The sequence below is a fragment of the Lepisosteus oculatus genome, chromosome 26 (genome assembly GCF_040954835.1).
Source record: "Lepisosteus oculatus isolate fLepOcu1 chromosome 26, fLepOcu1.hap2, whole genome shotgun sequence".
NCBI lineage: Eukaryota > Metazoa > Chordata > Actinopteri > Semionotiformes > Lepisosteidae > Lepisosteus > Lepisosteus oculatus.
Window position 1 is genome coordinate 4104846 of NC_090721.1, and position 26567 is coordinate 4131412.

General features: G+C 42.9%; 1 protein-coding gene across 1 annotated transcript in view; it reads right to left on the minus strand.

The window, feature by feature from the left end:
- pigl (phosphatidylinositol glycan anchor biosynthesis, class L) overlaps positions 1-26567 on the minus strand; it is a 28472-nt gene that overhangs the window by 1277 nt on the left and 628 nt on the right. Inside the window, exons 2-5 of the mRNA XM_006641006.3 lie at positions 25302-25401; positions 7590-7680; positions 3896-3963; positions 1658-1689 (exon numbers count right to left, since the gene is read on the minus strand). Coding sequence (XP_006641069.2) covers positions 1658-1689; positions 3896-3963; positions 7590-7680; positions 25302-25401 — 291 coding nt within the window. The remainder of the gene's footprint in view (positions 1-1657; positions 1690-3895; positions 3964-7589; positions 7681-25301; positions 25402-26567) is intronic.

Genomic DNA, 26567 nt, shown 5'->3' on the forward strand with positions numbered 1-26567 from the left:
TGTTCTGGGTTCAGATGCTCCTTTTGTACCCTTGAGCCAGGTGCTTCACTTGACCTGTTCCAGTAGAATTCCCAGCTGTGTAAATGGGTGCCAATGTAAGTCACTCTGGAGAAGAGCGTCAGCTGAGTAAATTGATAGTTTATTTTTTAAGCTTTCTTTCACTGCCTGATTTAAAAACGGCGGTCTGTCTCTTTTCATGTCCGCCTGGAAACATTTAAAGATTAATTTGACATTGTAATGTTAAAATCAGTCATAAAAACAAGGCTGAGTGGTAGTAAATCCTAGCAATAATAGTTGGTTGTTTCTGGGGTATGGGGTGGCAGTGGTTGTAATTATCAGGAATTTGTGCAATTTTCCATGGAAAGACATTAAATCCAAACATGTTTTTGATCTGGGTCTGATAATGCAGCCATTTGTTAAGATTCAGCCCTGGTGTGGCTCTCTGCTTTGAGATTAGGGAAGAACAGACTTCAGTAAAGCCTGAACCACGATTGTGGGATTAACCTGGAATGAACCTGCCTGTCTCCAGTCAGCTCTCCCCTTCTGGCTGCCATATGGTCTTTATGGGTTTGTCATTGATAGTGTAGTGTAAAGGCTGGCTAAACAATTTCACATGCTACTTGTTCTCACAGGCCAAAACATTGGGAACTCAAATCTAATGACTAAATTATCTTGGTGGTGGGCTATGCATGGTGCCTTGAGAAGCTGTGTTCATTTCCCCTGGTGAGAACAATGATCACACAACCAGAATAAAATGCATTAGAAATGATGCAAATATGTAGGTTAGCTTGAAATCAGTGCTTCAATACCCTGTAACCGTATAATGTGCTTGTGCATTAAGTGCACTCATGCATTGAACACGAAATGTTGTGTTGTTGGTTTACTTATAGATGTCTGGCCTTTAGGCCTCATGTCAGACCAGACAAAACACACACAGACGCACAGATCTTTAAACGCAGCAGCCCCAGGTTGTCTATCCCACCATACTATATGGGATTCATAATCCACAGTACTGTGATGAAAGAATTCAGCACTTGGAGAATGACGTATGAAAGGCAAACAGCAGGTGGCACTCTTCACTGATGTTTATCGTAATAATAGATATAATTGCACATCCGCTAACAGGTGCTTTATAGCCTTCTACTTGGCAGTAATCATCTCTGATGTACTTATTCACAATTAAAATAGAAACATTTTTTTTTTACCCTGAGAGTCTGAATGATTAAAGAAAGTCTGTCGCTTCAAAGGAGGATGGTAAAAGGAGGCCGGCGAAACCCTGAGAAACTACTTCTTTCATCTTCCACTTGGGACAGTTCACCGCGTTCATTTCCCCCCGTGGTCCAGTCAAGGTGATGGAATATTTTTGGCTGCTGTTGTTGCTGAACTTGCTGTGTCTCCCGAGTCTCGCAGCGTCATGTCAAATTCTCCTGGGAACATCAAATGCCAGGGGTGATCCCCATCTGCACCCCCATAATAAAGGTGGCAGCAAATAAACACGCCAGCTGCAGGTTGACTTTACCAGCTGTGAAAGGAATTGCCTCTTTTGCGACTTTTTAAGTTTTATCTTGACGTTATCTTCTAGGTATAGTGGCTACTTTGCCCTTCAAATAAGGTCGTTCTAATGGATGAAGTTTTAAATACACTATGAATAACCTACCTTCAGGCATTTTTCCAGTGGAAACAAGATATCTGTTGGCAGAAGTAAGGAGAAGTGTTACCAAGATAAAGACAAGTCTGGATTACAGGCAGGATATTTTCACATTTCTAGTTCAATGTTTTTACAAAATATATAAGATATGATTCGGTATAATCAATCAATATAAATATACGTCTTCACTTACTTATTTTTCAAAAGCACTTTTCTGCCTCTCTTTTGAGGAAGTTGTAAAATAATTTATGGCTTTATGGATCATTTCTAGTAAAAAAAAAATGTAAGGTTTGTTTTCCCTTGCATGTACGCCACAAGTGTGTAAGGATCATGCAACTTTTTCTTCATGGATTAGATTAAATCCTAATTGTTTTAGGCTTCTTGGAGAAATAAAAAAAGTGACCCTGTGCCCTGTTGCATGGTTTGGCTCGCCATGCTGGCTGGGGTTAAGAAAATAGCTCCTATTTGTGGAAACTGTTAGAAAGGAATAAATTACAGTATGTTTGCATATGGTTTTGCCGACTGAAATCAGTTTCTGAAATCTTAAGTGTCTGTTTTCCTGGATCACATCCAAGTGGGAGAGAGGTTAACATTTTTAAGCTTCTATCAGGGAAATGGTAGTTGCGTGGATGGGATTGGTCAAAGCTTGTAAGAAAACAATTGTGGGATGAAGTAAAAAAATAAAATCTTGACAGCATATTTTAAAATGAAGAAAGCACACTTTAATTTTAGAGTATGATACAATTGCCTTTACCCATCTCTTCTCTTGCTCAATGTGGGCTCTGAGTTTCTCTCATAATATTGTGAAAAGTGGTTAGCTTTTATTTTTTCAGTTGCAGAGGTTTAATGGTTAATCGCTCACAGTTGAGAAAACACAGATGAGCTTTTTCTTTTAAAAAATGTTCTTCTCAAACAGTGACTGCACCGACACGTCAAACTGACCAGAACAAGGAAATGTAGGTTTTTTTAAGTGGATCATTTCTAGGTTTACTGTTCTACCTGCTTGATAAATATATTTCTTCTTTTTCCCTTTTACACAGAAAAGTTAAACATCTTAATTTATAATCCAGTTATATGGTTCAATCTGTTTACTGCTTTTTACCTCAATTTCACATCCTAAACAGACCATTTTCTGCTCATATTTTCAGAAGGTGATATGAGCCCAGGTAACTGATAATTCATCTGAATCTTAGTTTAATTTCTTCTGGTGTGACAGCACAGGGGCACCACCTGGCTCTTTTGGGTAATATACTTGAGAAGTCTTGGTCATTTAAAGTATAAATTCCAGACAGTTGAAAGCCTGAATACTTTTTATTTTATTTGCCAAATTTTCCGGTAAATAACATACTTAATTTTAGGCGCTTCAGGTGCAAACTGTGTCAGTTTGTAGCAGTATTTGGAGCTGAAGTTTGTGGAATATCGTAAAATCAGACCTACTCTGCCTTGTAATTGTGTTAATTAGAGAATTGTAACTCCCCACAACCCAATTTATTTTTCTAGTAGGCATAAACAAGTGCAGATATGATATACGTTTTTTTAAGAAAGTACTGTCTGTACTGGTATATACCATATATTTACTTCTGCAGGATATTGGGGTCCTTCTGCAAAGCTCAACTGACGTTTAGTCTAATTTACTATTGGCTATTGCAAACAGTGAGAGGAAAAGTCTATCGTCCACATGGCTGTTTTACTCCTCAAATGAAATGCGCAGTGGTTTTGAACCAGTGCTTGTATTTTTTTTTGCCTGTGGTTTGGACTGCTTCACAGTACGAAGCGCAATTTATACAGAACGGAACACTGGTTTAGGATGTTTGGAAGTGGTGCAGTTGTGAACTATAATTAGAGGATCCAGAGAGTGTTCATCTTTGGAAAAGGCCTTTCATTGACTTTTCTTCCTATGCAAACATGCTGTATGTGAGCGGTCCTGGGAGTCACACTGAGTCTTTCCTTACATAGGTTGAATGTGCATGCGAGTCTCAAATGGACTGCGGTGTCTAAACAGAGGGCCCTCTTCGCTTCAGAACTGTCGTCCTATATCTCTTCTTGTTGTCATTCGTATCGATTCTTTTTTTACTGTTCCTGAATGATTTCTTTCCTGTCCTTACTGTATTTTATAAGCCACCCTGAATAAGAGTAGCACATGAGCTAATTGACTGGTTTCTCCTCAGAATCAGAGAAGATAGGAAGACATGGGAGGCTTATGCATGAGGTTCCAATGCGTTTTAAACAAGAGAGAGCTTGGTGTACCTGAGGGATCTGTAGAGGGCAATGTGGTTGGCATGGCCACTCACTCCACTGCCATCAAATGTCAGCACCTGCAAAGTAAGACAAGTGAAGGAATCTTGGGCAGGTAAGGGTGAACAGCTGAAGTCTGGGCACAACAGTGTCACAAGATGGCGGTGCTTTGTTCTGTGGGATCAAATCATATTGTTCTGCATGACACTCCTCTGACTGTGTTTTTAAAGAAAATATCTTTGCTGAACATTTGGGCTGATGTTAGAGAATGTATTGGTGCTGGGGGGATACAAAAAATAATTAAGTAAAACAATTCCAACTCTTTAATTGATAGTGCTAAGGCATACACGTCTATTATGGATAATGCATTAGTGGCAGTGATGGGAGGACACTAGTTTTCAAGGGATACTGCTCTCTGGTAGAAACAATAGATTTCCACCTTAGTGTGGTGGAATAGTATGAGTGATATTACTGGAAAAGTGCAAATTGAAAGAATGCACTGTGAATGTGAATTTTTTGTCATGGCTGAGATAGAAAAAAGACCACAGCTACAACGTGGTTAGAAAAAACCACCTCAAATGCTGGTGTTCTGGATGAACTTGACCAGAGCCATACCGAGGTAACACAGTCGGGTCGGTGCTCTGGAGTGTCAACAAAATCCAAATTCCGAGAGGGCAGATGGATCAGGGGAGATTGCGGGATGAAACTGAGTCTGTTCCCACACACGTTAACGATAACTGAGGATCCGGATCGGCGCTACAGGAGGCTCATTTCAGGCCCCCTCGGCCACCGTCAATTAACATGATGGGCACAATTAATCTGCAGGAATGATATGTTATTATACTTTTTTTTCCCCATCATTCCATGGGTCCTGCCAGCTGGGGAATAGAAAGGCTCTAGAGTTGGCCTATTTATGTAACGCCTGACTTTTCAAAGATGGAATTGTTCCATGGTAAACTGAAAATTAAATCACAAGCAGTTGCAGGAGAAGGTTTTTCTAGCCAGGACCGAGTGTTCTGAAGATCCTCTCTGGATTCATGGTTTAGAAAGCACTCCTCATACTGTGCGTGTGCTGGGAGCAGAGCCTGTTTTCGAGCAAAAAGAACATTGCTTGGCAGGAGTAAACTGATAGTTAAAAGCTTTATATGGGGATACCACATTCTTCTCGTACAAGTCTTTCTCTCATTAAAAACGAGGGAGGAAAAATCTGCTTGTTAACTCAGGAATTAGAAAGCGAACTGTATGTACCCAAAAGGCACAGCGTGGAACAGAATGATAGCTATCATTTGGTCTTGGTCAACCTCAAGAGTAAGAGAACCCGTTTATAGCTCTGATGTCTGAGGTTGTCGAAGATGCAGGACGACAAGCAACTGGGAGCTGGTTCTTTGTGTTAAAGGAACCGTTTAATCCCAGTGAATCTTTAGTTCTCCTGCTTTAGGCCAGGGGCTTCCAAAGGAAAAAAAAAAACACAACCACATAGATCAGACGCCTAACTTGCAGCCAAGACCATGCAAAATTGCTTACTGAGTAGCAGTTCTCTGCTCAATTACTGGTTCAAGGGAAATTGCCCACACTGGGAGTAAGGCTGAACAAGAATACAAATGTTCTGTAATGACCCACAGCGGCTCGTCTCAAACTCTCACAGACACAGACTCTGCACAGCACAATTGGCGCTGAAAGGCCCTTTAAGACCTAGTCTGCATCTGCTAAAGCCAGCAGAAGCTCTTTCCCGGGGGGTTTCAGGATTCTCTTTTCCTCTGGAGGAAGTGGCTCATCCAAGAAACACAATGTGACAAAACAAAATGGAATTTTATGAATCGGCTTCCGTTCTAGTATGAGAAAACCATTACAGATCCCCATGTTGGCCCAAGGAGCCGAAGTCAGGCTGAGGAAGTAGCCTGCAGCTGCCCCAGTCTTTGTATACACTGACTGGGGGGAGTCATAATGTTTTAGGGAAACTCCCGTTATGGGAAATTGATTGGACACCTGTAAGCCTAAAGTTGATTCTGTTTCAAATCTGCTTTCTGCTTTGGACGCCATCTGGTAGGATGCTTGAGGTTGCTGTGCTCCAGTAATGTGCATTTTATTCCAGTCACACCCCGTGCATTTTTGTCATAAATCCTGGCTGTGTGTAACTCATATAGGCTGTGTGTTTATTCGTAGTAGGCTGTGTTTTGCTGCTGCGTTTGAATTGATTTAATCACATTTTACTGTTTACACATTTTACTGTAACACCTCAAATTCCCTTCGGGATCAATAAAGTCTTATCTGTCTATCTATATATCTTTATCAAAATTCAAAATTGTAAAATTATTTATAATGTAAAAATTCAAAAAATCAATTCTGTAAAAAAAAAAAAACACTAACCTTGACCAGCAGGTGCTGTGTTTTTTTTTTCAGACAAAAAATTGAGAAGACTCATCCCATCCACAGACAGTAAAGAATATAAACCAGGAAATTCTCTGTGCAACAGGTGAGAATTTAATGAAATAAACCTAATCCCCTTTGACAGCCATAATGGTAACTTTTGTGGATTTATATGCCCTTATAGTAAGTTAATTAGCATCCAAAGTTGTGGTTTAGGAGCAGTGTGACCTATCATGGCACTGACAGAACACAAAGGCACAGAGAGAATATGAATGCCCTAATTAGGTTACCATGAGAACGTCAAACTAGACTACTTGTCATGTCTCAGTGACACAAACGGACCAGTCTGCGTCTCGAAACAGATACGCTGCAGACATAATAGAGGGGACCTGAGGAGGACCCGCTTGGTCTGAAACTCGAGAGGAACATTATAAAAACAAAACAAGCCCTGCTTCAAAGGAAATTGAATCAAGGCACATCTAGAAGTTACAGCAGCCATTTATTATTGTTAATTTGATACCTGTACAGAAAGGGTAGTTTTGAACTCCTCGCAGCGGCTGGTGTCGAAGACGAAGAGCACAAGGCTTGCCAATCAAAGCGTGACCAAGCGATTATTATTATATATTACTCTGGTTCAGCTGTACAACTAGACTGGTAAACTCTTAATTATACACCCCTCTATGTGACAACCTTACAAAATCGAGTTACCGAAGCACAGAGCAACACTTGGTTTGGAGTCTCCTGTTATAACATGTTTACAAAGTGTTTCTTAGAAATGCTCTCAACATTTTAAGATTAAACCAGAGTCGCCAATTTTCTCTCCTTTTTACATCCCAGCTAGTCCCTGTCAATGGCTATTCAGTCTCGGCTTGTCCCGACAGCCTCAGGCCGGCCCGGTAGAGATGCAGACGAGAACACTTGCGCTCTCTTTGGCCGAGTGCTGCCAGGGCTGTTGTCTTCGTGTCTTTCTGCGGTTCTGGTTGGGGAGATGGTGAAACCTGAGTGTGATCTGCAGGCTGGACACGGTTTCCACGTCCACTGCCACCTTGCAGACATAACCAGTCGGCCCTGCTCGAAACACTCAGCCATCACTGCCCAGAGGCAGAAGGTGGATTTTAAAGCAGCACTCCTATTGCCACAGGGGCTCGGCCTGTCCTCTGCACCCCAGTGCCCACACAGTAAGCCACTGAGCGGCCAGGTGAGAAAAGGCTGTAAGTGTTCAGTAGAGAGTCGCGTGCTGCTTGCCTTTTGTGTCCCTCAGGCGGGTTTATATTGAGTAACAGCCGATATGCTTTTGCATTTTAGGCTTTAACTAGAAAAAGAAAGAGTGCAGCCTTACCAGATTAATAGCAGCGGCCTTAACGTGCTTGAGGATCAGGGAGGAGACGAGGTGTATGTCCCACTGCACGTTGGGATCATCCGGAAGCTCTCTGAAAGACAGCGTCAGAGGAGGGTGTGTTCGATTTACTTGTACACAGCAGCGGGGGGGTCTGCACCCAGACAGCTAACATCTCTCGCTCTTTCGTTCAACCCCCCAGATATTTTTTAATATGAATCTGGATAAACCTAGAAGGAAGAATTTAATTTCCAAAAGAAGTTTCGGATTGAGTTTACCCCGTGGAAAGGAAACATCAAAACTGGGAAAATCTCGGTTACATGTTACACTGTGAACGACTGTGCTGAGAGAGGGAGAGAGTGGCTTGCGTGTTCTGGAGTCTCGTGACAGTAATACACCTGGCATAGTCTGCGAGATCAAAGATGTTAGCTTTGTCTTCGTTCTTTAATTCCAGGCCTCTGCTACGCTCCTTTTGCATAGAAAAGAAGATAATCCCAGCATCACATAACACAGTGTGCGTCTTTTCAGTCCTGCTGCATGACATCAATATTACATGAACAGCTACTGCTTCTGAGGATGGTGGTAATACTAACCTGATGCCACTTAAGCGATAAGCTGATTATTCATTTGAGAAGAGCCTATTAAAAGTCACCAGTGCCTTGGACATCTACTGGGCAATACTGTCCAGCTGATACGCCAGTTTTGCTTTCAGTTTTATTCTTATAAAACGGGCTATTTAATCATTTCTCCCTCCCCTTCTTTCTACCCACACTACAGATGCTGTCAAGATCAATAATGGAGGAGCATGTTTCATCCAATGGTATTAAAAGAGTGCAGCTGCCAGTGCTTGTTAGTGATTAAGGATGTTCAAGACAGCAGAGTTTCATTTAAAACCTTTTCAGGTGTGAGGATATCCCCCTTTTTTGTTGGGCACAAAGTATTTCTGCATTTTCTACTGTAAACGAGATTATGCTTTTATTAATTTTTTTCTATTTTATTTTATTATTTGATTTGATTTAGTAATCCCCAATTAGGCACATTGCTTTAACTGATCAAATGCTGCAAAAACATACATTAACTTACAGCTATCTGGAAAACTGCCGACGACACGTGCTTCTCAAAAGTAAATTAAATGGTAATTGTGTCAGAAGTTACAGTCTAATGGTCAGAAATTAGCAGCACGTCTAACAGTTACACACACCCCTGCAACAACCAGGTGGCCTGAGAGGCTTAGACGCCGCAGGTCACTGGAATGTGCTTTCAGTACAACAGACTATGTGCAACAGAACGATGTGACAACAGGAAAAAGTTTTTTAGCTGAGTTTTCCTTAAATCATGCTTTAAAAAACAAAACATATCGGGTGGGTGAACTGTATTTGTGTTTTATGTGATTCAAAGGTGGATTTTCCATTTGATTTACAGAGTACGTGCTAAGATTCAAATTCCAGTGGCCCTTGTACTTTTCTTTCGTAAAAAACAAAGAGGCTCAGAAGTCTATGAACCCTGGCTTGGCAGGAGCTAAAGGTCACTGAGTCTTTGCATAATATTCTGCTTAAAAACTTCAGCCCCGGGAAGATGATTACACATCACACACAAGGGACTGAACTGCTCCATTCTGTTCCACACTGACAGCCTCTTAAAATATGGGTGTCTGCTTTGAGCTCTTGCCATTTGTAAATGGAGACAGGTTGGCGTCCATCAATCCAGTGCTCAGTACCGCTCCCTCCTTGGCCCCCACAACTTGCAATGCCTTTTGATCTCTTCTGTGATCCTTTTTTATTATTTGTCTGAGGGGGGAAATCCAATGTTTACACCAGTCTTGGCATCAACACTTGCGCACTATACTTCATTTCAATAAAATCGGCCGTTCCTTCTTAATGTTTTGTATTTTTAATGTTTAGCTAAATTCTTTGATAGCTTAACAGTTTAAATTGTGTTTCTTTACTATTCAAATACGCAGTTATTTTTCTGCACCGTCACTTTTTCGAGTAAGACGGCATTCGAGGGCAGAGAGGTGGCACTGTGGCTAAGGATCTGCGCCTGTGGCTGAAGGTTGCCGGTTCAAATCCCACAGCCGGCAGAGGAATCCTACTCCGGTGGGACCCTGAGCAAGGCCCTAAACCCCAACTGCTCCAGGGGCGCCATACAATGGCTGACCCTGCGCTCTGACCCCAAGCTTCTCTCCCGGGCCGTGTGCCTGTGTGTCTCATGGAGAGCAAGCTGGGGTATGCGAAAAGACGAATTTCTAATGCAAGAAATTGTATATGGCCAATAAAGTGATCTTATCTTATCTGATTGTGTACATAAACGAAGCCAATCTGCATTTCCAGAGCAGGGGAGAAGCTGTCATCAATGTTCCTGAGTAAGGAAGGGCAAAACACCCTCAGCAGCTGTGCTGTTCTGAGGATGGCACTATCTCCAGCCACAGGGAGCGTCAGTGTAAGGGAGGCAGGAAAGCACGTTCAGGCTGGTTCACAGACAGACAAAGGTCAAGGCAGTTCATATGAAAACAAGAGCCCAGGGATTCAGCTTCATTAGGTTCAAAAAGAACGCCTGCTTTGCAAGAGAGATTAACCCCCTTACTGCTGAATAACGGATTCCACAGACCGGAGTCCTGATCATCAGCCCAACGGTACTGTAGGCTTAAAAAAAAAAAAAAAAATTTAAACCGTGGTGTTGTAAACGATTTACTATTAGCCTCCAAAATCTTTCAAATATTTTTTTGCTTGTTTAGTTCAAATCAGGCTTAGGAGCCCCCAAGGACTGTCCAGCCTGTCACGGCCCATGTGAACTGACAGCTCGGATCGAGGACATACGTCAACACATAACTTTAACATCAGTAGCTTACGTGATCTTACATGATATGGTAAGTATTATATATTATAAATATTATTTGTAAATGTCACATTATGTATAAGCTGTGCCAGTCCTTGGTGTTTCTTCCTGTAGTATTGAATGCTAGAAGAGCCGGTGAAAGATAGCGCCGTGATTTGGTCTCAAGTTTCCCACCATTACCAAAACCTTCAGCTCCTGTGGAAGAGATGCCCAGGCTCTGAATGGGGGGCTGTCTGCGTGTCAGCTGGGGGGGACGTGTTCTGTTTCAGTAACTCCAGCAGCTCCCATCACCCGAGAGAAGAGTCCTTATGTTCTCCTGCACGTCCTGCTGACAAGGCATTGCGATGGGCAGCGCGGACAGAGCTCTCTCCGCGTCGAATTACAGCGGATTCTCTTCCTCTGCCAGCAGCAGGCAAGAGGATGGCCAGGTGAAGCGGCTTTGCTTCATATGTTTCTAAAACAAAGAAGAGCTTATTATGCACTTGAAACCTCTGGCACGATTCCAGTTACACCTCCGGGAAGCCTAACCTCTACAAGGCGTGATGCTGGGACTACACCCAGCATAGGATCCCAGGCCTTTGCAGGGCACACACAAGCATGCAGGGCGCGATTTAGAAATGCCAAATTGGCGAAGTCACCTTCGGACTGTGGGTGCAAACCAGAGCTCCCCAAGAAAACGCACATGAACACAGGAGAACGTACAAACTGCATACAGACGGTGTCCCAGGCCTGAGAACTGTGAGGCACCAGAGACAAGAGCCATGCTACCAGGCTACTCCAATACGGGCCTGGCTATCTCCCATACCATCCTGAGATTGACACTGCAGACAAAAGCAGCTATCACGTCTCCCAGACCTCCTCAAATTACAGCCCTAGAACTGAACAGATCTCAGATCTTTCCTCATGCAATGTAGCCTGCCTTCTTTACAATTTCTCAACTCCTCAGTGCTGTCAGCACCATTAAACCGAAACAGAAAGCAGTGCGGAAGGTGTATCCGAAACTGAATTCCTCAACAGAAGTGCAAAAATGGTGGGAAAGTAGAGTATTCCAGGTCGGATTACAGGCTAAGTACTCTCAAATTTCCCGAAAAGCTGATCAGTTCACCTGTCATTTCAGTAACCGCAAAACTACTAGTCTCAGGAGCCCAGCTGCATATAGGGCAGTGGGCCTATCCTGTTAGAAACCCCAGCTGGAAAGGATGTTTCCACAGCTACAGTGTTACACACAGCTGAAGTGACACACGTTTATGGACCAGTTGTTCCCCGTCTCCCTTCCTTGCAGGAAGCACTTTTACATTTTAGTTCTGCTAGAATAGCCAAGTAATCTTGCCAACTGTCCTGAATTTGGAATCATCACAAACCCTAAGCAGACCCTGTAATGGTTTAATCCACTGCATTGCCCTGTGACAGGTTTTGTCAAAATAGCTGCCCATATCCTACTGTTTTAATTCCGGTTTTAAAAATACCCATGGCAATCCAGTAGTCCTGCATGTATTTTTTTATGTTTGCTAATGCTGGACACTACAACAGTGTTTAGGGAATGGATTGACACAGTTTGCTGTGTGATTGCTTTGTCTTGACTGTGCAATGAGATTGGGCTCTTGGCACTGAACGTGTTAAAACGTTTCTTTCCAAAGTAAGGGGACGCAGCAGAGGAGCTCAAGGTCACAAGGGCAGATAAAAGAGAGCAATGGTCTGAAATTGAGCATATTTACTCCAAATGAATAAAGCCCTGGAACCTCCTCACCCCCAGCCCCCCGGACCCCTGCCTGGAGATGGGACTGTTGTGCCTGTCAGGGAGGGTGATAGATCAGGACACAAATCAACTGCTGCCGGGGTCACTGGGAGTCTGGGGGGGGTCGCAGGGAAGGTGTTGTGCTGAAAGGGGGGAAGGGAACTAAAGTGGTTGAAACAAAAACAAGTTTGCTGCTATCTGTGCTCCAGTACCCAGGTTGGAATTAATGCAGATCGGCCTTGTGGCCTACCACTACTGGGCTCTCCCAGCTTAACGCATGGTGGGCTGAAGCAATAGGATGGGACAGAAGTAACAAAGCAATCCATTTCTGCCTCCTGCCAAAATATATTTTAAAACTCCACCTCCCAGAAACCAAAGTGAACAGGCTTCATTTACAAAGTGCTAAGGCACAATCAGGGACAGCACCTCTTATTCAATTTTTAATGGTCAGGTTCAAACGTTGGTCCAAGTAGACTTGTCTATGAATTACTATTCAATGCACATCCTTAAAAATGGAATAACGTTTCTAGGCTGAAGGAAGGCAAATGCTCAAGAGCTCAGAACAATTAAATATTACAAGTTAACTTTAAAGAAGAAGTATTAAAGGTTTTGCAAAACAACTGAAAATGCCATTTACAGTGATGTTGCTGTAATGGTGAAACGAATGACCTTTTACTGTTCTAACTGCCAGATACCATATTTTGCATAGGGCATGTAGAGGGTTACTTAAGAGCTTGCACTGTGAAGAGTGAAAAAAGGAGAACTCCTTCTCTGGTCGTTAAAGCTGAAGGCTGTGTGGTATATGTTTTCTTTTTCCTCAAAGGACGTAATCGCATGCTCCTACGCCGCTGGCTCTTACACAGAGAGACGCCTGCACAAAACCGATTGAAACATTGCTTTTGTTTTTTTACAGTTCAGCACAGTTATTAGTGAAACTCAGGTGACAACAGCTGCAGCTACAGTCTAAAACAAATTTTAACAATAAGTGGAGCTGATCTATCTGACCTTTCTCAAGCAAGGAGCTGGCAGAATATCAGCTTAATCAGCGTGTTATGCGGCGGCTTTGCTATAGTAACAGTGCACATGGCCCAGAGTAACCCCTCCACCTCCTGCTGCTTTGCATGTAGCAATCTAATTGCCTGCAGGCATCTGAATGCAGTTGTTGAACTTTGGCCTACTACAAAATCCGCCTTGCTTTGATTGACAGCAGTTGTTCTGTCTGTTCACATGGGCAATGACCTAGAATTATAACCGGGCTTCTGAAAGAACTGCTCAAAACAAGCCAGCAAGTAGCTCCTTTAGATTCATGGTTGTAGAAACTGATTTTTTCTGCATGTTCGCACGGGGTATTGAATACAGAAAACACAAAGGTGGTTACGTTTTACACTGGCGGCAAAGCCATTTCTGAACTTTTTGAGAGCAGTCTACAATTGTGAAGTATTTTTTTTGAAGTAACTGTTTGGCTTCAGGTGAAAAATCTGTGTGCCCAGAACATTCAGCTGTAAAAAGATTACCCTATATTGGTACATTCTGAGACTTTACCTTGGCAAACCTTCCCCCTATTCTGTTGAGGCTTTTAATAGTACTGACGTCTGTTTAACACATTAAATATGTGCCGTGAAATACCTTTCACCTCAGCGCTCTCCTTAACACGGCTGTGCAGGAGAGCAAAGAACTTGTCAGGAAGATTGCGGCTGTTTCCTGGAGTACTAGCTATGTATTTTATCTCATTCGTGTTTTTGCATGCATCGTCGCTCTGAATTTAACACAGGGTCAGTGACGGCCTTTCTAGGATGCCAGTCAATAATTCTGCACAATGCTGTACCTCTGAAGGCAGCTGCTGCTTCATAATGACATACAGCACTGCATTCAGCTGGGAGATAATGACACTGGTTTGCAGATGTAGTACAATTACACCTGAGTTGCCAGTCTGTGTGAAGCTTGTGAACAGCCAATAAACTTCCAGCCAAATGTATCGCTGAAAACATTGGCTGTGATTGTCCATGAACATGAAGATGGAATATTTCTTACCCTGTTGTGATTGAATGAGATACAAAGCTGCCAATAAGGACGCTCATGGAACAGTTTGGATGTCCAAGTGTTTAATTATTAAATTTAATTTGCAGAACACTATAGAGCACCACAATAATCTGACACACTGGGTGCGTGTGTGAATGCAGGCAGGTCAGCTGATTTGGCGTCTATGTATACAAAAATGTGAACGATAGGTTTTGTTATTTTCTAAGACGTCCCCTAAGACGCACTGCTCAAGGTCATCAGATCTACAGTTTGTTTCAAACTGTTTCAGCAAGAGCTCTCTGTCTTAGCTGGATTGAAGAAGAGACAACGTGAGGAGCATGGCAGAGCACCCCACTGTATTGAGTGGTGCCCTGGTGTCTGTACAAAAGAGGCACGTCTGAAGAAGTGGGCATCTAAAGGGCAGTACGGCAGTAAAAGAAAACTGTAAGGTTGGCAGCCTTGGCTTTGACAGTATTCTGCATTCAGCCTGTTTTGCAATCCTCCTTGACCAAACTCCTGCCTCCCCCGAATCAGCAGGGCTCACCTCATCTACTGCTCACCAACCCAAGCGTAGGAGATACCTAAATATCTTTTCAAACAACCTGTTTGACTAATGGAAAATTGCTGATGCCCTGAATACAGAAAATGGTCCGTGCAATCAGGCTGGATGTCATATGTCTAGCTGTAAAGGGTAAATGGCTTCTAAAGGTCCTTTATCTGATCCAGTGCTCTAAATGGTCTTCTGAAGTTTGAGCCTTAAGCTGTTCCACTGATGAAGTTAACAGGCCCATGTGCTGTCCTCAGCACAGAAGCAGAGGTCACAGTAAGGTCTGGCAGAGCTCACAGCTATGTTTTGTCCTTTTCCCCCAGAACACATATCATGCAGTGCAGCATGAGAAGAAACAGACTGGTTTATAATTAAACGCTCTGGAGGCTGCAGACGAGAGAAATCAAATCATCTGAGGCAGAAGCACTGGCTGGATGATGGCACTTCTTTGCGGACAGTAAAACAGGTACAATCCCACTGTACACTTCTGACAACAGAGGTTCATATGCATCTTAAAAGTCTTTGAAACCATCAAAGACAGTTTGAAGAATATCACTTATGTGTTTATATGACGTACAAAATGAGTTGTGTTGGCCCTTCTCATTTAAACTTTGTAGTATTAGACAACACTGCTGTGGCATCTGGGCAATGGCTTCTGTTGCTTGAGGCTGAAAGGACTTTGTTCTGATCCAGTGACATCCAATCCTGGTCCTGGAGGGACAATGTTTCCTCAGCGGTTGAGATGTTGTTAAAACTGGTCCCGTTACACCAGTAATGAATTACTTGAGGTCACTACAAATGGAATTGGAATGAAAACTTACAGACACTCTTGAGCCACCACAACCAGGGGGACCAGTCCTTTTTTATACCCACGGTATTGCAGCTTCTTTCTCTTTCAAACCGAGAAGCACCAATTATTTGTCCATGCCCTTCCAGTTTGGAATAATCAGTTCCACCAAGCATTGTAATGGCCCCTGCTGTCATAAACACTGTGAGCCCATGGTGTCTCGCAGAAGCATGAGCATTCGTGTAAAGATCAAATGCAGCTTTATCTGTTACATCTTTTGTTCATTACAGGCAATGTTTTTAGATGTAAAAAAAGCTAACACTGCAACAAAGCTGTGCACTCGTTTTTCATGAGATATTCTTTAGAAAATCATACCGTGCTGATTTGCACACAGCTACAAGTTTCTTATTGACAAGAACGGATGCTGAGACGTCTTCTTGAGAAGAGAATAATGTCTCGCAGGGCACAGCCAGCTTTGCAGATGAACTTTGCACAAAAGCAAATTTAAAAAAATGGGATGTTGCTCGCATGAAGGAAAAGCTGACTTTCATTCGGCGCTCAGCCGTGAGCTCAGAGCAGCTCCTGGTTGGCTGCCAGTTCTCTGAGGTCTTTCACTTCCTTTATTGTGCAAAGCACGCTGGGGTCAAGTCAGCACACCGCAGGAGCAGTGGACCATGAGCAGATGTGCACTCATTACAGGCAGCCCACGAAGTTCTGGGACAGGGAGACTGTCAACACAGCTGTCCTATTCAGCAGGCACTAAGCTCTGAAGTGCCCTGGCAATGCCAGTCCTGCAGTGAACCCAGAGCCTGGCAAAGCAGGAGCAGGCACTTTCCCTAAAACACAACGGATCTGAGCCTGCAAAAAACAAGGAAAGGGCTTGGAGGTGGCTCTTGAGAAATGTCGGTTCTTTGCAACAAAGATGTGTCAGATCAGTGTCACAGATCTTTAATCGATCATTAACGACACAGTATTTGTTGTGTAATACACAGCCCTTGTACGTCATCAGTGCTATTCAATGATTTAGGCTCAAGTTGGTCCTAAACCTGAATGGAAGGATTAAAGTCGGTTAAGGACTTCAGGTCAAACTCAACTCTGATCAGTTTATATACTGTATAAGAATAATGCCTCCTGTGGTCTATGACCATAGTATATTGCAGCCCACTTTTGCAATTGCGGTCACACAGCACAGGAAACGGCAGCATCAGGAACCCTACAATGTGGTATGCAGTACTGAGTTTCATCAATTAATAAAAGCCAGAGAGTTTATGCAATGTGCTATATCCAACTTATAGATGCATGCTCCGCAGTAAATACTATCCGAGAACGGCTGGTCAGTCCCTCTCCGGCGAACCCTGGAGTCCCAGCGACAGGGCGTTCTTGCCCAGGGCACGCCTGTTACTGATCCCAGGCCGCCCCGGGGCTCTGCCGCAGGGCCGGGCCCAGCTGGAGGAGGTGGGTTTTAGCCCCGATCTGCGTTACCCCTGGGTTGGTCCTGCCTTAAAAACAATATGTTGATCTGTTTCGCCATGGGTGCGATCGATTGTCGGCACAATCAATTCTTAAGAGCTTTCCCAGCAGCTGAGGTCAGTGACAGAACAGGCGTAAGCTGCACCTCTTTAACCCACAGTTATCACTGCGCCTTTGGGTCATATTCTGTATTCTCCAGACTGTGGGGGACGCTGTGCTTCCCTTTGCACCAGTGAGTTAAACAAAAACTACAGTACCCGCCAGATAACAATTGCAAATTTAAGGTTGAAGCGTAATGTTCAAGGCAGCCAAGAGTATCTGACTTAATTTCCTGGTTCACTGCCTCTGGCATCACAGTCTCTGCTAGCCTGTACAATCCAGAAACTAAGCCACTGGAAAAAAAAAAACAAGATTGAAATATAAACAACAGGTCACGGTGACCTCGACAGAGACGCCTCAGTAAAAGTGCCGCATGGAGCCAGATGCACACCTAGCCACGCCACGACAAGAGAGCCTGAGACGCCTGTGGTCAATCTGGTAGACGGAGCCCAATGTGCAACAGCTATACCACTATATACAGCTATATGTAGCCTTCAGAGCTCAGAAGCTAAGCAAGGTCGAACCTGGTCAGTACTGGGGTGGATAAACACTAAATGAAAAGGGCTGCTGCCGCCAGTGGTGTTGGTGGACCAGGAGAAGGTGCTCAGTGACTGGACACAGTATTGCTGAAGGAGGCACCCCATGGCATTGTCTGTCAGAGCTGTGAACCCCAGTGTCCTGGTTACATTCCATCTGGGCTTGGACTACCTGCCCTCCCAAAGGTTCCCCCTTAATTCCATTAGCGAAGCAGTTTCTCACTTCCCCACCTGATCTGCTGTGCACTCCGGCAGTGTGTGAAGTGGGACTCCTCCTGTATGGGAAATGCATTGGGGTTCCCTTTACAAACAGCACTTTACTCCTACGACTACTACCAATGATAATAATTCCTCACTTATATAGAGCTTTCCTGGACACTCCACTCAAAGCGCTCTACAAGTAAATAGCCCTACCTGGATGATGCGCCGGCATCCAGAGTGCGCCAGTCCGCTCAGCACAAAACAGCTATCAGTGGGGAGGAGAACAGAGTGATGGAGCCAATTCATGGATGGGGATTATTAGGAGGCCATGATTGGTAAAGGCCAATGGGAAAATGGGGTAGGACACCGGGGTAACACCCCTACTCTATTCGAGAAGCACCCCGGGATTTTTAATGACCACAGAGAGTCAGGACCTTGGTTTTATATCTCATCCGTCACTATACTGGGGCATTAGGACCCACACAGACTGCAGAGCGCCACCTACTGTTCCTCTAACACCTCTTCCAGCAGCAGCCTTTGTTTTCCCCCATCCAGGTACTGGCCAGGCCCACAGCTGCTGAGCTCCAGATGGGTTGCCAGGTGTGAACTGCAGGGCGATGTTGCTGCTGGCTTACTGTACAAGAAATGTTTACAGAGCGAGGAATGCTACAGCAACAGAATGAAGGTACATAAAAGAAGATTAAAGATGGTCGCGGTACATGTGGTGCGCAAAACAGTTCTCAATGTGTGAAGTGACATTGAAGGTACGACAATCGGATACTTGCGTCAACGTGGTTGGGGTTAAAAAAAAGGGAAAGCAAAGAGTCGGGCCTAAATGGAGTTTTTAGGGACCATTGCAGACTCACAGTACCGTCTTAGATCAGTACTGAACACCCTATCTGTACCGCAAATGGGAAAACAGGCAGGGGGAGAAAATAAAACACAATAACAAAGAAGTACGCGACAGGCATTCTGGGAAGACTGCCAGCTCGTTCCAAACCTCTCCGCAGGTCAACGGTTAAGTTCACACTCCAGCCTCTGGCAGGCCACCATGTGTAATCTCACAAGCAGACATCGCAGACCTTCTCAGAACCACAATCACATTTCTGAGTACAGCCGGTGGGGCTGACCGACGCAAAGGTCTTCTCATCTACGTGCACAGTAACACAGCAGGCCAGCGCAAGCAGCGAAAACGTTAACCCCAATCTCCCTGCCTTTCTGTCTTAAGCACACTTCAGATGTTCTTTTTATTTCAGGACTATTCTTGATGACAGTCTTTTTATGGGATTCTTTCTTTGTGCATGGAGGGATTTTTTGGCCCGTAAAAATATTAGGTAAACAGTTTGTAAAAAATGTTATGTTCGTACACGGCAGTGATTTTATCCAGTTTTCTTTTGTATAAACGTAGACGGACCTTAGGGAAATGAGATTAATTGTATGTGATTAAGCTCCCCACCGTCCAACAAGTGTACATGTGACTGAAGGTTATGAACAAGGCAATCTGATAACAGCTTTCCAATCTCAGCAGTTTTTATTTCTGAAACTCCTCTTCCAACTTCAGCTGCTTCTGCAGAGTTCTGGAAAGACTTGGACAACATAACGAAGTAAACTCTAAACCAGTGACCAGAATTTAAAATGTCTGACAAACTGATCGTTACGGGGACATAAGAGATGAGCATGCACCCCCAGATGTAACAAGCCAATAGACATAAAAATGTGGATTATACAGCAGAGAGAAGCAGACACACAGCAGTTATTAATGGGTCGTGTGAACAGAATAAACAGCCTGGACAGCTACAGTCCTGCTTGCTCTAGGGAGCTCTGTCTCCTCAGTGACTAAAGCACTCCAAATGTTTGCATGTCAGACCAATTAAATCAATAACCGATTGTGTTATGTCATCAAGGGCTGATATGGACTGCAAACCAGAAGACACAGTGACACTCCAGGGGTAGCTGCGAGCATTGCTGGCATAAAATGGCAGATTCCCAGAAAAAAGGCCATGATAATATAGTAAAAAGAAAAACCAACAGTGGAGTTGTAGAGGTAAAACAGGGCAGTTTTGTTTTGCTTATCTGGGATTTGTTTGTTCACACAACAACAGGGAACAGTTACTGAACATCTCAAGAGCAGACGCTCGGCACAATCCAAACCCTGGGCATAGCCACATAGGTAAAAGGTAGCACAATTCCAAAAGCATGTTTTTTCCAGGCTTAGTGGACATGGGGAACCAATTTTTAAAGGAATGCATTGCTTTGAAACTTTGCTTCTTTGCATTTCAGATGTTTTTATTTCTCAGTGACCCTGAATTTATTTGCCAGAGCATGTTTAAAAAGAAATGATCCATCTGAGCCAGTGGACTGTATTAGTGGGAAAAAGACCTACAGGTGGATAAAGAAGTACTTTGTATTATTGCAACAATGGTAGTCACATTTAAAACCAGCATAACTTCTTTGTTTTATAGTACTTAGATTACCAAAGTCTGCTTTTTTTTTACTATTGTAAAGGAAACACAAAGAAACATCTTTAGAAATGTCATGGAATCACATGTGTTTTCTACTAAAATAAATTACTTTGGACATCCTTCTGTCCAGTCTCTGCTCTGTGATTTCTGCCAGAACTGCAGATCCCACTGACAAAATACCACCCACTGATCTGGAAATCAATTAGAGCAAACGACAAGGCATAAAAACAAAAGCCTAGGGAGGTGAAAGAAGGTTCTTATTCTTCTCGGATGTTTATGAGATTAACATCAAAGAGGAACCCAAAAAAACAATAATTCTCCTGAGTGCCAAAAAAGGCCACTGAATCATTTTTGAGAACCTTCGTGGGATAATTATTGCTTCATAAGCTGGACTAATGTACACACCCAACTGCTGAGTTACTTGAGGACTGAGAGGGCTCTGTGTCGATGCTAGATCCAAACAAGATCCATATGTCTAGCCTGATAACATGAGAATATTGTTCTACTTTACAAAAATGGGACAGCCCACATCCCTCTCCACCCCAACACATGGTTACTCAAGATTTATCCATGCTCAGCTAGTGCTCTGTCCAGAGATACACAGCCAACGGGTCCACAAGTTCAACTTGTCCAGCTTACAATTTTTAAAGGTAAATTAGTACACACTCCCTGGCTTTAAATAAGTCTGTTTAAATCAGTGTAGATAAATCTCAGGTCAGGAAAACGCATCGTGCAAGACAGCATAAGCAATAAAAAACAATTGTCTGCAGTCTGACGCATTAGGATCTGTACAGCCTAACGGTGCAAGGATAAATCAGGGCTCAGTTCGGATGTTCAATTTCAATTTCAATCTTATGGAAAGTACCACTGCGGCCTTCTGTGTGTGAAATACCTTTAACCTGCCCCCCTCCTGGGTATTAATAAGAGCTAACATTACATGCAACACAAAACCACTTCAGATGCACTAGACTCTACCAGCCCTGCGCTCTCGTACATGCCACTGTCCCGTCTTTTATTTCCAAGGGTCTTGACGCCTCCCACACTGGGCTTTCCTTTCTCTCCAAGGGAAAAGGATGCTGCCAGACCCTTCACCATCAATCAGAGGCTCATTCCCCCTGCACTCCAGCTCTTGGACTGATGTAAGCTGAACACTTTTAAAATGTTCCCCTGTATTTGCCAAACTACTCTGACAAGCCCAGCACAATACAGTGTCACAGGGTTTCCTTACGGGTTTGGAGAGGGGTAATCTCCACAGAAGTGAAAGCTGTAGAGCCGAATAACAACACATACTGGGGAAAGCAATGGTGAGCACAGAATGGCCCCTTTACAGAAGCGTACAAATTGGTGTTTAGCTGACGTCATGACCATCGCTCACCAAGTGGCAGAATCAACTAGACACCGCTGAAACAGAGCCAGGCAGCGACACTGACTCTGAGATGACTAGCACGGAAACCTTTGCACTCATTTTTTCTTACTATGCTTGCATTTGTGGTCGTTTCACGCAGGGTGCGCTCAGCCGGAGGGACACATTTGCCTTTGTTAATGTCTCGAGGGGACGTCCCGCTGATAAATGACCCTGAAAGGTGGCCTGGACAGGAACCAGCAAGGCTCTTTGGGCTGTTTATTAAAACACAGGCTGGAAAGGGACTGTCCGGACAATATCTGGTAAAGAGTTTTACACTGAGTCATGTTACAGAAGTGTAATAATATAACTCTATTCATATTTCTACTGATAATAATTTCTCTGGCTACATACTGTACATTGGATGTTCGAAACTTGTCCTTAGGACTCAGCAGAGTTCTTGAAGTTGTTGGGTTTCGGCACTTGAAAAGCATGCTTTTCTCCTCTACGGGGATCGCACTTCTTAATGGCTTGCAGTGACATAGAGCCCCAATATATCAGGCTGCCCTGACTCCTGTGCCTATAGTGGTGAGAACAGGGGTTTGATTTGTGACGGGCTTACTGTTTGCACTCAAGTCCAGTGTGCAGAGGGGGAGGGGCATGGACCAGCTGGATGGCTGTTAATGGGAGTCCACCCGGGGTGCAGGGCTGGAGGCTGTTTGCATCTATTCCAGTCTGTCCTTGGCGCCCTAGCTGCCCGTCTGGGGTTTCACACCTACGTTTATTGTCTTTACCCCTTTGATTAATCAGCAAAAACTGGTTTGCATGCTGTGCATCACATGTGCTATAATTAAAACCAGTGTCCACTTTACTTTTCCCTTACTCACTGCCCTTTCCCGGTACATTTTATGTACTGGTATTAAGTCTATTAAGTCATAATTAATTTCCAGTTCCCAATGATTACATATGGGATCAAGAAGTGTAGGGGAAAAAAACATTTCATAAGAGCATAAGGAAGGTTAAATACAAGAGGAGGTCATTCAGTTCCTTATCTAGTTCATTTGGTAGCTGGGACTGATTGATCCAGCTGCTCTGGAAGAGGTCTCAGCTATAGATCTCAACCAGCTGTTTCCTGAAGGAAGCCAGGGCTGGGTGGCATGTTCCACACTCCCACCGCCCTTTGTAGTAAAGAAGTGCCCCCTGTTCATGGTTTTAAATGCACTTTTCCACTTGTGTCCTTGGGGGTCGCCTTTCACTGTGCATTCTTAGGAAGTCTGCTGGGTTGACGCTGAGGATACCTTTTGAATACCTATTAAATATCAGGTCCCCATGTTCAGGATTAAAAACGTTTTGTTGCTTCAGCCTGTTAATGTAGAGCTGGCCAATATGATGTTTTTTCTTCTTTCTGCTGTTCAGTGTGGAATTAAGCTCTACCTGTTCCTTTGCATTTCCACACTTGAACCTCTATAAATACATAGTTATGCATATACTGTACATGAGGATAGTGGACACGGAGCACAGAGGTATGTCTGTGACACAACACCAAGCACAAAACATCACGCAAGCAGATAATTCTACGGTGTCAGGAAGACGTACACTATTGAACTACGACGGTGGGGAGGTAGAAAGTGCTCTTTCAGAAGAGAGAGCTCTGGAAACCGATACAAGGTCAACAATAATCTGCATGCAGAAACAGCTGTTTTGCTAATCACTCATAACAACGTGCAAAGAAAGAAATGCGGTCTCTACGGCCAAGTAAGGAGACCTTAAAAGTTTCACAGTGTAGGCGTCCATTGGCTTTCTTGCTAATGCTGGAAATAATGATCCCCTCACATCTCCCAGTGTTTCTGGAAAGAACAAGTAACAGTTCACTGCTGGTAAAGATCATTACAGTTCAGCGTTTTTATTACACATCAGATTTGGCTCATGAGCACTCCAGACAGTCAGGCAAATTTACAATGAGGGATCATTAATCTGGATTAAGAGTAACAAAGGATGAAAAGTGCTCACCTAAATCTGATTATACAGATGCACGATAAAATTAACATGCTTCTTTTGGTTTCTGTAAATCAAGGCAGCGATTTTCACTTTAACAATCTAGTTATTGTACATCTAAACTAATTACAGTGCAACAAAAAAAAAAGAAGCATAATTATTTTGGGGCATTTTTAGTTTAGTTTTGGCATTTTAGGCTGTCGTACTCTATGCAGAACCAAATCTTCAGTACCAATCTGTCAGTTTTATTAATTTTCCTCTACAGCCCACACAAAGCATTACCAGTGATGACATTCAAATATAAGCAACTACTGTGGCCAAGGGTCTGAACTGCTGGTCTTATAGGTGTACTGCACTAAGAAACCGATAAACTGATTACGCCTAGGTGAGGTGATTTTTGTCCAAGTGAATAATGACATGAAGTAATTAATTTAGGATTTAAATTTCCCCTTCTTCTTATATGCCAACAGCGCCATTCCTCTGCAAGTCTCCTGAAAAATAAGCAACCTTTCTTTGTGTTAGAATGAGAAAAATAAACTGTTCTATGAATGCCGTATAGTCAAGAACATGTATCTACAGAGATCTGGAACGCAAATTTCAGAAACCATTTCACAAAAGCCCCAACTGACATTAATCCTGCTTAAATCAGTAGATTCCACTGAGCTTCAAAGTTTTCTTTGCATATGAAACGCTCACTTTTTTGCTCTTTTGCTCTCTGGTACAATGCGAAGTGGACTCTGTGATTAGGCCCGGGCCTATCTTCTGCACTAGTGGAGTGAGCAGTTTGGGGTGAGGAGAGGGGGTGGTGCTGGCTCTCGGTCAGAGCTGAAAAAGCCTGTGTGACACACAGTCCCTTGCAAGGTGATGAATGTCGCACTGCCACAGCTCCTCAGCCTGAGCTCTTCCGCAGACAAAGCTGGTGTGTTTTAGGAGCTCCAGTCTAGCTTAACAAGCTAGGAGAGGGTGCTGGGAGCTTCTGATGTTCACCTCACTATTGAATAGCAAGGGCAGCAGCAAGAGTCTATATCCCTGTGCATTTATGTGATGTCAGGGTAGTTAAGTAATAAGCTGTATATGTTTCAATTGCCCCTGTCTCTCAAACTTGCCCATGTAAATGTACAGCCCGTGAGGGTACAGTTACTAAGACAGTGAGGAATTCCATTGAAGTTGCTGACCTGAGTGGTCTCCTAGGATTTCAAGCAACAGAAGGTCAACATCAAAGTTACCATTTATCTCTGCTTAATTCCCCTGCACAAACTCATATGATGATTTCACAGGATTCTACTTCCAGTAACCATTTGCTTTCTAATGCTAATTCATTTCCCCAGATGATAGTTAATCACTCATCTCCAATAAACTGTTAATTTACTTCACTGATGCTTTTAATCCAAAGCAATTTACATTTACTTTTGGGTATTTTACTGGAGTAACGTGAGTGGGGTACTTTGACCAAGGGTATGACAGCAGTGTGTCACCCGGGATTTGAACCCACAACCTACTAGTCCAGAACTCTAACCACCTCCTCACACTGCAAAGGAAAAAGATATGTAATATCCCTGTTCATCTTGTCAGTGGTGTGTGAAATGGCCCAAAAGCAGATTCAAATACTTCATTCGTGCATCTCCCAGACTATTGCAGCACATCCGGTATAACTGCTGGCTGAAAAGATGACCACTGTGTCTCTTACCTGTTCTCAATGACTGTGACATGGGCGGGTGGGATTCCGAACACTTCACAGCTCTTAAGAAGCTCCTTCTTTCGTACTTCCCCTTGGCTATAGTAATTTCCTAAATACATAAATGTTTTGAATATTCAGAAATGTATTTTTGAAAACACCTGTGAGACATTGTAGGAGAACAATTCAGTACTATACAAGAGTTAACTTACAATGTAAACAATTGCATTGTGTTTCTCTTTATATGGTTCACAATCTCACAGAAAGCATGTAGTATATTTTGATATTCCCTGATAAAATAGTTTCTTTCTGCTGGAGACTTTGGAATATATAGTACACAGTTGCTGGAACAGTCATCAGAGAGGTGCTTCAAACCACAGCTTTGCATGTCTGTTAATTGCAAGGAATAATGACTAAGTTGTCCATCACAAGCACAACTGAAAAAAGGAACACTCACAATGAGTTTTAGCCTTTTTTGGGATCTAATTTATGTTTTAAAATGTCAGTTTGAATATATAAAAACAGCAACAGCACATGTGTATGTGCACTGAAGATGGCCCTTTTACTCTTTTCCTCTAGCAATTCAGTGTTAAGGTTAAAGTACTGCCTGACCTTTTCTCTAACAACAACAATTCTGAGCTATGACTGAAACATTATTGAGTGAACAGTCATTATTATGTTTCTCTAAATACAGCATTTATATTATATGATTATAAATCATATCAGATTTAATTAAAAAAGTAAAAACACCACTACAAAATAAAATGATGATGACAGGGATTCTTTGAGAATATGCTGTAATTCTCTCTTCCATCTGTAGACAAAGTTTTTCAGACACTACTGCCATACTAAGACACTATTTTGGAAAACACCCAGTAGAAATAAAAAAAAAACTTTACTTGTTAAAAAAGTAGCTTGTATTAGAGACCATATTGGGAAACAAGTTTTAAATGTTGTTCTAAATAGTTCTACCTTTGCCCTAGTGAATGCAAAATGTAAGAAGTAGATCAGAATCACAGTTTGAATCCTGTTTTTATTCATTGCACTCTGATAAAAATATCAAATGTTAACAGGTTATGTTTTAATGTTTATTTTATATCAGTATAAATATCAGGAGAAAGGTTCAGACGAGTTTGCAAACAACATTTTGTTTATGTCAAGCACACACTATGAATCAGAATGTATTACATTCCTTAATTAATAAGGTGCATCATTGAATTACCAAGTAATTTTATAGGTTTTGTCTGATAGAGGCTGTAGGTAATTACGTAGATAATA